Source organism: Malus sylvestris, chromosome 2, assembly GCF_916048215.2.
Source record: "Malus sylvestris chromosome 2, drMalSylv7.2, whole genome shotgun sequence".
Lineage (NCBI taxonomy): Eukaryota > Viridiplantae > Streptophyta > Magnoliopsida > Rosales > Rosaceae > Malus > Malus sylvestris.
The window spans coordinates 1,777,423-1,790,711 of NC_062261.1; the positions used below are offsets into that span (position 1 = coordinate 1,777,423).

Consider the following 13,289-nt stretch of genomic DNA (forward strand, 5'->3'; position numbering starts at 1 on the left):
TTATCTCAAAATTCAAAAAAATCAAAGAAATACCTAGTGCATGTGTCGTCGTGTCGTACGTGTTTGATTGGTTCTGCTGCTGTTGTATCAATGCAACCCAGAATTTCCTTGTTCTTATACCAACACTAGGATTCTCACAGTAAAATTTAATTACAACAAGAATTGCATGTTAAGCCTTTTTCTTTCTTGTTATATACTTGCATATTTCCCACAAAATCATCCAACATCTAAGAAATTGGTGACAATAATGTGGTTATTTAGGGGCCGTTTGATAATCATCTCATTTTTAGTTTTCATTGTTTTGAAAACTGAAACCGTAAAATAAAAACCAAAAACTGAAAGCTGAAAAATACAAGCCAAAAGATTATCACTCGACCCCTTAATTTTTCGTACCCAACAAGCAAACATTTTGTACCTTCGTTGGTTTATTATCATCTCTCCATTCTATAGTATCAATGGAGTACACAGTGGAACGTGTATTTTTTATCCATCCTTGGCCTGGATTGCTCTGGACTGGAGTGTGCCGATATCCAACCCACGTAACTGTCCAACCGCGCACACAAAACATTTTCATCCGCTTAAATTTTGGTCTTACTCTCGTGTCTAATTCCTTATACAGACGTCCAAACACAAGAATATCTCCGATGGAAGTCTTGAAAGTGCATTCGCCTGGACCACGCGGTCGTCCATCCACACACACAATACATTGCCTTCTCAGAGGGTCACCTTGTGGTCCAAGGTTACTCGTGGATTGACTCGTCAGATAGTTCAAGTCACCACTTGATGACAATATCCGTTGATTTAAAGGTAAGCAAAAGCTAAGAGGACGCCAAGAACATCAAATGCTCCATAATACATGCTAATAAGCTTAATTAGGCTGCATAATCATCCACATTTAAACATTCAAATCGGAAATCGACAGAAACAACGTACGGTAGAGTGGCGAAATACTACAAGAATGACATTTGCAAGGGAAAAATGACTTCAATGTTGATACAGAATGAATGAACATTTTCAGTTCCTTTCTCTAGGAGAACACACGAGATCTCTAACCACGTTTAACCAACTCGATTAGCCGCTAAAACACAAATCTAATCAGAACAACTACATCTCAAAATATGACCAAAAGGTGGGCTTCCGCACTAACCAAAACACAGCCACACCACCAATTAATAAGCCCCTACATATGAAAATTTGAAAAGAAAACAGAAAAAATTATTTCTGAATTGAACTATATGTATGATACAAATCCTCCGATGGAAGGATTGCTGATCTACCCCCAGTAGCTTACCATTGAGAGGCGGGCCTGGATGTTGCGATAATCCACCGATACAACAATCAAGAAGCTTTGTTCATGTCAATCCGCTAGGTACGAAAGTGATTCGACCACACTGTTTTAACTTGGCAAGAGCTTCTTGTGAGTGACCGAGCTTGAGATCCACATACACTGCAGTCAAAGTTGCTTCTGGACTGTTGGGTGTTATGGACAATGCCTGTGCAACAAACTGGCAAGCCTGATCAAGTTCACCTTGCATAGCGTACAGGGCAGCAAAATTTACGTACAGGTTTGCCCGTGCTTCTTCTGGCTTGAGGAACACAATACCTAATCTGTTTTCAGATGAGTTTTTGGCAGCCATTGAACCTCCGTTCGACTCTTCATAATCAACAGCCCTGATCCCTTGCAGTTGTTCACAGTCCTCTTCACTGAATGGTAATTCGACGTCATTACCTCCTGACAAATATGTCATCAAATGGTCAGCAGCATCCTTTGGCCTGTTTAGTAAGCACAGAGCCTCTGCAGCATACACATGACCTAGAAAGATGTAAATTCTCGAACATTCTGGAAGTTCCAAGAGAGATCTTGCAATTGACAATGCCTTCATGGGATTTTCCAATTCTAGTTCTACATATGCCAGATTTGCCAAAAGAGCTTGTTTGATCAACAAATTTTCCTTGTTACGAACATCAGCATAATATGAAAGGGAGTTCTGCACAAGCTCCTGAGTAGTTCCCGCCTTTTGCTCTTTTCCGTCCCCATTTATGCTAACCTGACCAAAGCCTACAGATAGCGCAGATGCCTCGGAATCCATACTGTGAAAATTCTTGTGGTTTGAATTCTTGGAAACTGCCGCTTCCCCTAATTCATTATCGTCTAAGAAGAAATTAGAGGGCAAAGAATTCTTACAATAGCTTGACTCAGAACGGTTCAGTAAGTACAGGGAATTCGAGAGACACTGCCGGGCAAGGGACAAGGAGAGCTTAGGCTGCCGATCACTGCCCAAAAATAAATCACCTCTTTCAAAAGAACCCAAGTTTCCATTCTTCGAAACCCCATCTTCCATTACAAGTTGCCTCCACTTTCCGTTGCCAATGACATAAACTCTAACTTCTGATGATGCCAAATTGGTTTTCATTAATCCCTTCTCCAAAGCCATCAGACAGCACTCAGCAAATCGAAGCCACAGCAGAGGTCGATTATAGAAAACTAAACCAGCCTTCTGAAAACAACGTGCAGCAAGTAGTGGTTTCTCACAAGCCAAGTACTGCATACCACAGTTATATACGATTAAGAAGGAATTGTCCTGTGAAAAAGTTGACAGATTTAGAGGCCGATCCTTCCGGAGAGATGAGCAATCACGCAATGCACTGGAGAAGAATACTGATGATGTGTGATATTTCCCAAGCTGGTAATAAATGCAGCCTAGATTATTGTTGATCATGCTCGATATCCTTGTGTCTGTTCGATTATTAGATGCCATCAACAACTTGATGGCTTTACGATAATTACCACGAGCATATTCAAGCTGGGACTTCAAAAGGAGAGCCATAGAAGAATCTCTCCCACGTGCAATATTCATAGCATTCTTCACTTCACGTTTAGCTTGCTTTAAGTTCCTAGTGAGAAGCAGAAACTGAATCTTGTAAAGTTGCATCTTAAGCTTCAGGTAAACAGAAGAGGCAGACATGTGAACTGGGTTCCTAGAAATATCGTTTGAAGATAAGAGACCAGTTGGCTGTGCAACATCCATGTCAAAAACCACATTATCATACTCGCTAGTCTCCTCAGACTCCAAAGCATTTGAATCTGAATCTAAAGTAGGACCATCTGCGGCTGGTGAATTGGTAGAAAGAGATGGAGGCTTTGCAACTGGGTTTGCAGGTTGTTGCGAAGCAGTGCTTCCACCGTCTCCTTGATTCATAGAACTCACACCAAAAGATTTTTCCAGATAAATCAAAACATCCTGAATAAAAGGAATTGCAAAAAGAATTAGTTTGGAATCAAATCAACAGAATACAAACATAGCAAGCTTATCTTTACCCCGATGTAGCTAACCAGTAAAGGAGCCCCCTCTAATTATAGTGCATAATGAAGAGGGACTCAGCACATGTTTGTACAATTCATACACAAATGAACAGAACAATGGAATCACTATTGAAAAAATCATCACGACTGAAGAGCCTTGACCATGCTTAAAAGTAGCATCTATATTGATGTCACAATTAGTGATACCTCAAACTTTAACCGCATCCAATCAACAATTACCTTCCCAACAGCCAACATCAAGAATTTAACACAACTGATGCTTATTTGCATTTGGTGGAGTGTTTGTCAACCTCTAAAGTAGTTTGAATATTCTATAATTTTTAACAGAAGGTATTAAGAAACAAATAGCAATCCAAAAAATGAGCTCCCCTGAAACTCTGATGAGACTGATGCCCAAAAATGAAATAGTTTTTCACAAAGAGAACTGTTATTGGCATTCCAAAAATCTAATTTTGCACTCCAAACTTTCTATATTTAGAAAGAAAAATACTCTTATGAGGAGTGCACAATTAGAGTTTTGGAACAGTTCCTTTTCCTAGAACAAAAGGTAAAAATAAAACAATTTCAATTATTGGTAAAGCACTTGCAAAATCAACCAGAAAAGATCATCGAACTGTTTAACAAACATCACCCAATATTCCCCTCAAACCAGGCAAGTTGAACTCCAGCTCAAATATAACACTGTTACCGATGTTATCTTCACCCATCTACACTACACTTGACAGACATAAAATCATTCTATCCCAGACTACTATCAAGAAGACAAAATTTTAAAAAGAAAACTGACATAAACCCATTGAATGCACAAAATTCAAGATGAACCAAGGTGGAAAATCAAAGTGCAGTTAAATGGATTCCCTTTTTTTTGCAAAATACAACTCAAAACGACAGATTACAGCCCAAGAAAAACTAGTGCCCTTTCTTCCAGTAAACCAACTTAAGTGATCATTGCTTCTTTCATACACTGTTCTATCAACAAATAATTAGACTTTAGACAGACACAAACATTCCTCCTCTTTCATTTGGGGGTAGAGAAGGAGGATCACCAGCATGATGCTAAGGAAAAGACTTCAGCAGATATAAAATTCAACAGTACCATGCCTTGAAAACAATGGTTGAACTAAATGACCATCTTGCACAATTATAAACAAAATCAATTACACAAACTATTAGTATTAGTACTTACAGCAGACTTCATTGCATCATGGCAAGCCAGCCCAACATCCAGCAACAAAAGGCACATATTAAGAGCAGTTTTCTGCATACAAATAAAGAAGCACTTAACACAACATTACAAGTACAAAAAGAATATAATTTTAGGTAATAATTAATCTACCTCATCTATAGGTCCTCTATTTTGAAAAAGCGGTTCCACAACAGATAATGCCTTTGCATATTCGTGAAGATGGAACCAGATAACCGCCTGCACGAGATCCCAGATTTCCGACAAAAACATCCATTGAATTAGAGAAAGTTAATATTGGAAAAATATAATCAACAGTTAACAGAGAAAGTAAAAAAATATGAAAAGTTAAAAAAAACATGATGAAGAAGCAACATACAATGTTTAAGGTGGCAACATAAGTGTCAAATTCATCCATGTAAACAGCAGAAAGGGGATGTCCCATTGTACCACTTCCTTTGGACCCTAATGCAACTTTATCTCCAGTATTGCTGCCAGACTCCACCTGTTCTGCAGATGTTCGAGCAAGCTCTTCACTTCGCTTCTAAACCAACACCAATAAGAAGAAATTAGAATAGACGTTGACATCAATTTATCATATTGATGGAAATAACGACTCCTGCATAATGCTCATGCTTGTCTGAATAGCAAAATGCAAATCATAGGTGTCCCCAAATGCTAGCTCTAATAATCTTCATAGTTGCTGCAATTCAGTAATACCAAGCAAACCAAAATCATAATAAATAGAATTCAGTACTCCACTTTCAATTTGATATGCTAGTTTAGTGATTGGAAGTGAAAGAACAACAAATACAAATGTATACAAAATTCCAAATCATAAGAATTCTAATATATGTCTGATTTCACTTTCTAACTTATGATAGAAGAGGACATAAAGAGCACTACGTACTCCTTTCAAACTTGAAAGATTACTCAGCACCATCCTTAGAAACCTCAAGAATACCAAACTCATCATTCAAATTGTCACCAACTTTGATGGAAAGCCCAGAACTATAACCTCGCTAAATTATATGAACTTGAAAATCATCTGTAGGCCCCCTTTAACAGACTCACTACAGTCATATATAATTACATAACACAGTCAATAAAGTTTCTAAGCTTTCAACAACGATGTCTTTCAACAGATACGATATCTAGCTTAAGGTTCAACTCTGCCTGCTTCTGCATGGCAAAGGTTCTATAACTGTTCCAACCTCTTTCGACAAACGCTTTTCTTCCTAAGTATACTTTAGACACCAAAGAAGGAATGAGTGTAAACTACAAAAATGATGAAATCTAACCCCCAAGAAAAAAACTTTAGTAATTACAAGACTAGACAGCTAAAACATAATCTCAATATGTTGATAGAAAAACACAGAGTGCTCCAAGGCACCAAAATTTCTATCACTGCTCCACCCATAAGCACTCACAAAAGAGTGAACCCGCCACGTCTCCTCAAATCTCCCTCTCATAAACTTTATATTTCACGAGGTAAACAAATCAGAAACAGTTTTCAGCTTCACACTAATTCATTTAGTGCCACTCAAATTAAAAGTTCAACAATTTAAAAATTACAAAATATTCTCATCACCTGTCCTTTAACAGCCCAGGTAGTTGGAGCATATAATGACGTAAAGTTGTTGCAAGAATGCTATAAGCAAGTTTGTATATATGTGAGTACTATAAACCTCTGTGTGTGTTAGAATGGGAAGAAAAAGAGAGAATTTAAGATACCTTGACATCATTAAGCACATCAAGCAACCTTTTAGGATCTGAACAACCATCCCGATAGAACTCCGCAAGTCCGATATTATGAAATATCTAATAAGAATATCCATAATATGCACAGATTAGAAATGTTATACAAAACATTTATATAATACATATTATAAGCCATTTGAACCAAAATGCAGAATCAAGAAGCAACATAATTCCATCTCAATCCATGTAAAAAGAATCTTCCAAAAGAGTACTCGAAATAAGAGTCGTTGGTACAGACATGATGTTCAAGATCACGGTATTTTAAGCCAGTCATTTCCTTATGGTGCATTTCACCAAATTATCCTTTACAACTGGTGGATATATTTCTTGATCATTTTCACTCACATGGGGGAAGACGACATCATACGTAGCATTAGCTTAAGACTTTGTTTACTCCGCATGAGCTTCACTACAATTTTTACTAAGCAAAGCAACCAAATTCCATAATTTAAAAGTGCTTAAACTTTCTTATATAAGATCCAGCACACAACCAAAAACCAATTATAATTAATTCAAAACTAAAAAATTAATTCAAAGCAAACACTTAATTCAACTAAATAATAATAAAGAAGTAACAAGAAACCTCGATCATTACAAAAATACAAAATTAAATCATTTCAGAAATTGGGTTTTCAAAAAAGAAAGCTTCTTCTTCTCAAATAAAATTAAACAAAAAGAAAAAGAATTACTTTGGGATCGTTTGGCTTCCTCTTGAGGCACTCAGACAAGGCGGCAAGGCACTGATCGAACTTGCCCGACTGGAATTGCAGCAACGCTTCCTGCGCAAAAGCTCGGGTCTCGGACTTGATGGCTTCATCCTCGGCAGCTGAAGCAGAACCGTCCCGATTGGCAACCGTTGATGACGAAGACGAAGGTGAAGCCATTGGCGAATCGATCGATCAGAGCCCAGGAACCAATAAGCCTTATCTGAATACACAAACCCCCAGAAGAAATGATCGAAAACGACGAACCCTAACCGATAGAATGTGAGTTTGGGGATTGATTTGAAATCGGAGTTGGGGGTTTGGGGGTTTTCGAAACCCTAAAAGGTTTGCAGAGAAGGACACCTGTTCGAGCGTCTTTTGCTCGAACGTGCTGATTTGCAGAGAGATTGAAGAGAGAGAGAGAGAGAGAGTAGAAAAGGATACGACTGAGAGGGATACATATGGAGAGAGAGAGAGAGAGAGAGAGAGAGAGAGAGAGTAGTTGTTTCGGGGCTTTCCTGGGTTGCTGGGTATGAGATTGGGGTGTTTGCTGGGTGCACACAACGATTGGGCTTTTCACATATAACTCTGTTTCTGTTTCTCTTCTGTGGGTTTAACTACTGTTGGGAAATGGGCCATTGTTTGAAACTTTGAAATTCTCTTCGTGGTGTGATTAGAATTTTGTGATTTTTTTTGTTTTTAGCTTTTGTTAACATGAGACTTTGCGTAAAACCGAGCGTAGTAGGATTATAAAATTCATATAGTCAACTTCATTTTGTGTATAAGGCTTTTTAGCTTTGTGTTTCATGTTTTGTTTGATTTAGTTAACATGTTTGAAACTCTAGCTTTCTATAATTGATTGATGGGAATTAAGTTTTCAAAACAATGAAAGTTATTGGGAAATTTTATGGGATTACGAAAGATGTTTCTGGCGCATCAGTGTTTGAAACTTTGATTTAACAGCTAAAATTATTATAATTTTTAAAGTGGACTCATGCTTTTAGTTGTTTGATCAAATTTCAAAGATCCGAATTGATGGATTTGATGGAGTTGGTGGAAGGTATCCGGAGAGGATCCGTTTCCCAAAATATTGATGTTGACATGCCATTTTTAGAATTATAATAACGGCTCTCAAGTGGTTTCCATGTTCCGTTTTCTCCTAATGATGCAATCCTTTAGCTCGTGCGGAACAAAGAAACATGACCACTTTTTTACAGGGAACACATCACAGAAGAAGCAAAGAGTACTGAGACAGCCAAACTATCCCTTTCTCAACAACTCCAAGAGCACTCTGCATTTCAGATATCTTCGTTGTCTTGCAAATCCTCGTTCCCCTGCAAAAAATCCATGCTTATGAAAGTCTGGATGCCCAGGCCATGACCACTACAATCCCTCTCCCTTACTGCGCTCGCATTACTTCCTTTTAATGCTCAGTTAGTACTTTGTTCCAACCTTTTACTTTTCGAACTTGAACGTGGAGGCATTTCTTTGAGTTCACCGCCTGTCGTGTCCTCTAGCAGTTCTACTCTTTTCGAGCATATATTATGTATTGCATTGACCCTATATCTTGGTGGAGTGATAGCAGATTCCGGTCAAGTTTGACATCTTTGAAGTGGTGGGCTACTCTTATGGAGGCTTATTCTTTCGTTTATCCGGAGCTTGACCAAGACATGAAGTAAGGTCTGGGGGTAATGCAACTCGGTTTGTTCACCATAGGTGGAACTCCAGAAGGTGATGGTTGGATTTGAAATGGACAGGTTTGGGGGGTCAAGAGTTTTTCCAAGGATGGGTGCTTGGAGATGGAGAAATGTAGCGTCGAAGATTATCGAAGGCTGACTCCTCCGTAAACATTTAGGCTTCTCTGCCCAGAGAAGTTGAAATACATTCTCATCTTGTGTTTCCCCGAGTGATGACAACTCCTCTTGCAACCAATTCAAACCGTTCTGAGAGATGAAAACGGTTTTCAAATATCTTTGAAATTTTAGCTCGTTAGAGATAGAGCTTTCTTCTTTTTCTTTTTTTTAATCTTTCTATCAAGTGCTGTTGAAAGATATGCTGATGGACGATCTCAGCACTATGGCATCTCTCAATGCTGCTGTTGTTGATTTATTTGTATTTTGGTGTTTTTGTGGGTTTATTGATAAATTTTGTTGTATTGTTAATTTCACTTGATCTTAATTCATATGGGAATACTTATTGCACTATTCGACATCAGACCCAATTTTGGGATCAAGGTAGACGCAAATTAATCTTTGTTCAACCCTTTGAGTTTTTACTAGAATAACAATCCTTCTACTTGTACTGCCTTCTGCTTTGATATCCGCAAGTACTGCAAACTGGTTTAAGCCGCCTTAAAAAGAATATCAAGTTGAGTTTAAGTGTCTTTTAAATTTTCTTATTTATTTTATGTCAGCTACTTTTCATTACGTTTCTCTCTGTCTCTCAAAACTCTTTTGTCCTTCTTTTTCAGTGAACCAGTTGGTGGCTCCACATCAGGACCAAAAACGATCAAAATCAAAGTAGAATTGTAGGGCAGGCTGACAAATAAAAAGAGTCAGTACAAATTTTGAGTTGACCCAACACATAAGGGGTTTGTCCTAAGGGTACTTCTAGCGAACAAGAAGGTCCAGCTACTACAGGGTTATTTGCTACTGCAGGGTTATTTCTTTGCCACCGATATGGCAGTAGTGAATGAAGATAAAAGTTTCCTTGATCAGGGAATGGTGGGTGTGGGAGCCTCGAAACTGTACGTGCTGGACTCCTTCTCCAATTTCTCTTGACATTAATTCATATGGGAATAATTATTGCAAATACTATTCGACATCAGACCCAAAACTAATTGGGATTAAAGTAGAAGCAAATTAATCTATGTTAAACCCTTTGAGTTTTTACTAGAATAACAATCTTTCTACTTGTACAGCCCTCTACTTTGATATCTGCAAGTGCTGCAAATTAGTTTGAGCTGCCTTAAAAAGAAAATCAAGTTGAGTTTAAGTGTCGTTTAAATGTTCTTATTTATTTTATGTCAGTTGCTTCTCATTATGTTTCTCTCTATCTCTCTAAACTCTTTTGTCCTTCTTTTTTCAGTGAATCAGTGGGTGGCTCCACATCAACACCAAAAACAATCGAAATCAAAGTAGAATTGCAGGGAAGGCTGACAACAAAAAAAGGAGTCAGTACAAATTTCATGTTGACCCAACTCATAAAGAGTCTATCATGAGGGTACTTCTAATGAATAAGAAGGCCCAGCTACCGCAGGGTTATTTCTTTGCCACCGATATGGCAGTAGAGAATGAAGATAAAAGTTTCCTAGATCACGGGGTGGTGGGTGTGGGAGTCCCGAAATTGTACGTGTTGTACTCCGTCTTCAATTTCTCTTGACATTAATTCATATGGGAATAATTATTACATATACTATTTGACATCAAACCCAAAACTAATTGGGATCAAAGTAGACACAAAATTAATCTTTGTTCAACCTTTTGAGTTTTTACTGGAATAACAATCTTTCTACTTGTACGGCCTTCTGCTTTGATATCTGCAAGTACTGCAAACTGGTTTAAGCCACCTTAAAAAGAATATCAAGTTGAGTTTAAGAGTCATTTAAATTTTCTTATTTATTTTATGTCAGCTGCTTTTCGTTACGTTTCTCTCTGTCGCTCTAAACTCTTTTGTCCTTCTTTTTCAGTGAACCAGTGGGTGGCTCCACATCAGCACCAAACACAATCAAAATCAAAGTAGAATTGTAAGGCATGCTGACAGATAAAAAGTGTCAGTACAAATTTCATGTCGACCTAACACATAAGGAGTTTGTCCTTAGGGTACTTCTAGTGAACAAGTATATGCATATACTATTCGACATCAGACCCAAAACTAATTGGGATCAAAGTATATGCAAATTAATCTTTGTTCAACCTTTTAGGTTTTTACCAGAATAACAATCTTTCTACTTGTACTGCCATCTGCTTCGATATATGCAAGTACTGCAAACTGGTTTAAGCCGCCTTACAAGGAATATCAAGTTGAGTTTAAGTGTCGTTTAAATTTTCTTATTTATTTTACGTCAGCTACTTTTCATTACGTTTCTCTCTGTCTCTCTAAACTCTTTTGTCCATCTTTTTCAGTGAACTAGTGGGTGGCTCCACATCAGCACCAAACACGATCAAAATTAATGTAGAATTGTAAGGCAGACCGACAAATAAAAAGAGTCAGTACAAATTTCGAGTCGACCCAACATATAAAGAGTTTGTCCTGAGGGTACTTCTAGTGAACAAGAAGCCCTAGCTACTGCAGGGTTATATTTTTGCCACCGATATGGCAGTAGTGAATCAAGATAAAAGTTTCCTTGATCAGGGGATGATGGGTGTGGGAGTCCCGAAACTGTACGTGCTGGACTCCGTCTCCAATTTCTCTTGACATTAATTCATATGGGAATAATTATTGCAAATACTATTCGACATCAGACCCAAAACTAATTGGGATTAAAACATATGCAAATTAATCTTTGTTGAACCTTTTGAGTTTTTACTAGAATAACAATCTTTCTACTTGTATTGCCCTCTGCTTTGATATCTGCAAGTACTACAAGTACTGCAAACTGGTTTGAGTTGCCTTAAAAAGAAAATCAAATGGAGTTTAAGTGTCGTTTAAATTTTCTTATTTATTTTATGTTAGTTACTTCCGTTACGTTTCTCTCTTTTTCTCTAAACTCTTTTGTCCTTCTTTCTCAGTGAACCAGTGGGTGGCTCCACATCAGCACCAAAAATGATCGAAATCAAAATAGAATTGCAAGGAAGACCGACAAAAAAAAAGAGTCAATACAAATTTCGCGTTGACCCAACTCATAAAGAGTCTGTCATGAGGGTACTTGTAGTGAACAAGAAGGCTCAGCTACCGCATGGTTATTTCTTTGCCACCCATATGACAATATTGAATGAAGATAAAAGTTTGCTAGACCATAGGATGGTGGGTGTGGGAGTCCCGAAAATGTACGTGCTGGACTCCGTCTTCAATTTCGCTTGACATTAATTCATACGAGAATAATTATTGCATATTCAATTCGACATCAGACCCAAAACTAATTGGGATCAAAGTAGATGCAAATTAATCTTTGTTCAACCTTTTGAGTTTTTACTAGAATAACAATCTTTCTACTTGTACTGCCATCTGCTTTGATATATGCAAGTACTGCAAACTGGTTTAAGCGGCCTTAAAAAGAATATCAAGTTGAGTTTAAGTGCTGTTTAAATTTTCTTATCTATTTTATATTACGCTTCTCTATGTCTCTCAAAACTCTTTTGTCCTTCTTTTTCAGTGAGCAAGTGGGTGGCTCCACATCAGCACCAAAAACGATCAAAATCAAAGTATAATTGTAGGGCAGGCTAACAAATAAAAAGAGTCAGTACAAATTTCGTGTCGACCTAACACATAAGGAGTCTGTCCTTACGGTATTTCTAGTGAACAAGAAGGCCCAGCTACTGTAGGGTTATTTCTTTGCCACCGATATGGCAGTAGTGAATGAAGATAAAAGTTTCCTTGACTAGGGGATGTTGGGTGTGGGAGTCCCGAAACTGTACGTGCTGGACTCCGTCTCCCATTTCCCTTTACATTAATTCATATGGGAATAATTATTGCAAATACTATTCGACATCATACCCAAAAACTAATTGGGATTAAAGTAGATGCAAATTAATCTTTTTTCAACCTTTTGAGTTTTTACTAGAATAACAATCTTTCTACTTGTACTGCCCTCTACTTTGATATCTACAAGTATTGCAAACTGGTTTGAGCTACCTTAAAAAGAAATTTTCTTATTTATGTTATGTATGTTGCTTCTCATTACGTTTCTCTTTGTCTCTCTAAACTCCTTTATCCTTCTTTTTCAGTGAACCAGTGGGTGGCTCCACATCAACACCAAAAACAATCGAAATCAAAGTAGAGTTCCGGGGAAGGTTGACAAATAAAAAGAGTCAGTACAAATTTCGTGTCGACCCAACTGATAAGGCGTTTGTCCTGAGGTTACTTTTAATGAACAAGAAGGCCCAGCTACTACAGGGTTATTTATTTTCCACCGTTATGGCAGGAGTAAAAAAGGTCGTACCCAGTGTTAGTTATTTATTTTCCTCCAATTTCTCTTGACATTAATTCATATGGGAATAATTATTGCAAATACTATTCGACGTCAGACTCAAAACAATGTACGTATCTTTGAGTTTCTGATGCCATGGGATAGATAGTGTGGGAATCCCGAAAATTGAAGTGGTGGACATCATCGCCAATTTGCCAACATAGAAACGTATAAATTCACAAGACAATG

The 13,289-nt window shown here is 37.7% G+C and overlaps 1 protein-coding gene across 3 annotated transcripts in view; it reads right to left on the reverse strand.

The window, feature by feature from the left end:
• Window positions 1–872: 872 nt before the first annotated feature.
• The window catches only part of LOC126592399 (uncharacterized), a 31,341-nt gene continuing 18,924 nt past the window's right edge, over window positions 873–13,289 (reverse strand). For 2 of the 3 annotated variants that reach the window (XM_050258105.1, XM_050258097.1), the window contains exons 3-6: window positions 4,888–5,052; window positions 4,662–4,748; window positions 4,512–4,583; window positions 873–3,242 (exon numbers count right to left, since the gene is read on the reverse strand). In XM_050258105.1, coding sequence (XP_050114062.1) covers window positions 1,353–3,242; window positions 4,512–4,583; window positions 4,662–4,748; window positions 4,888–4,953 — 2,115 coding nt within the window. In that variant the 5' untranslated portion in view covers window positions 4,954–5,052 and the 3' untranslated portion in view covers window positions 873–1,352. Of the gene's footprint in view, window positions 3,243–4,511; window positions 4,584–4,661; window positions 4,749–4,887; window positions 5,053–6,242; window positions 6,330–6,958; window positions 7,458–13,289 lie in introns of those variants that run through there. The other variant, XM_050258091.1, reaches the window with a different exon arrangement.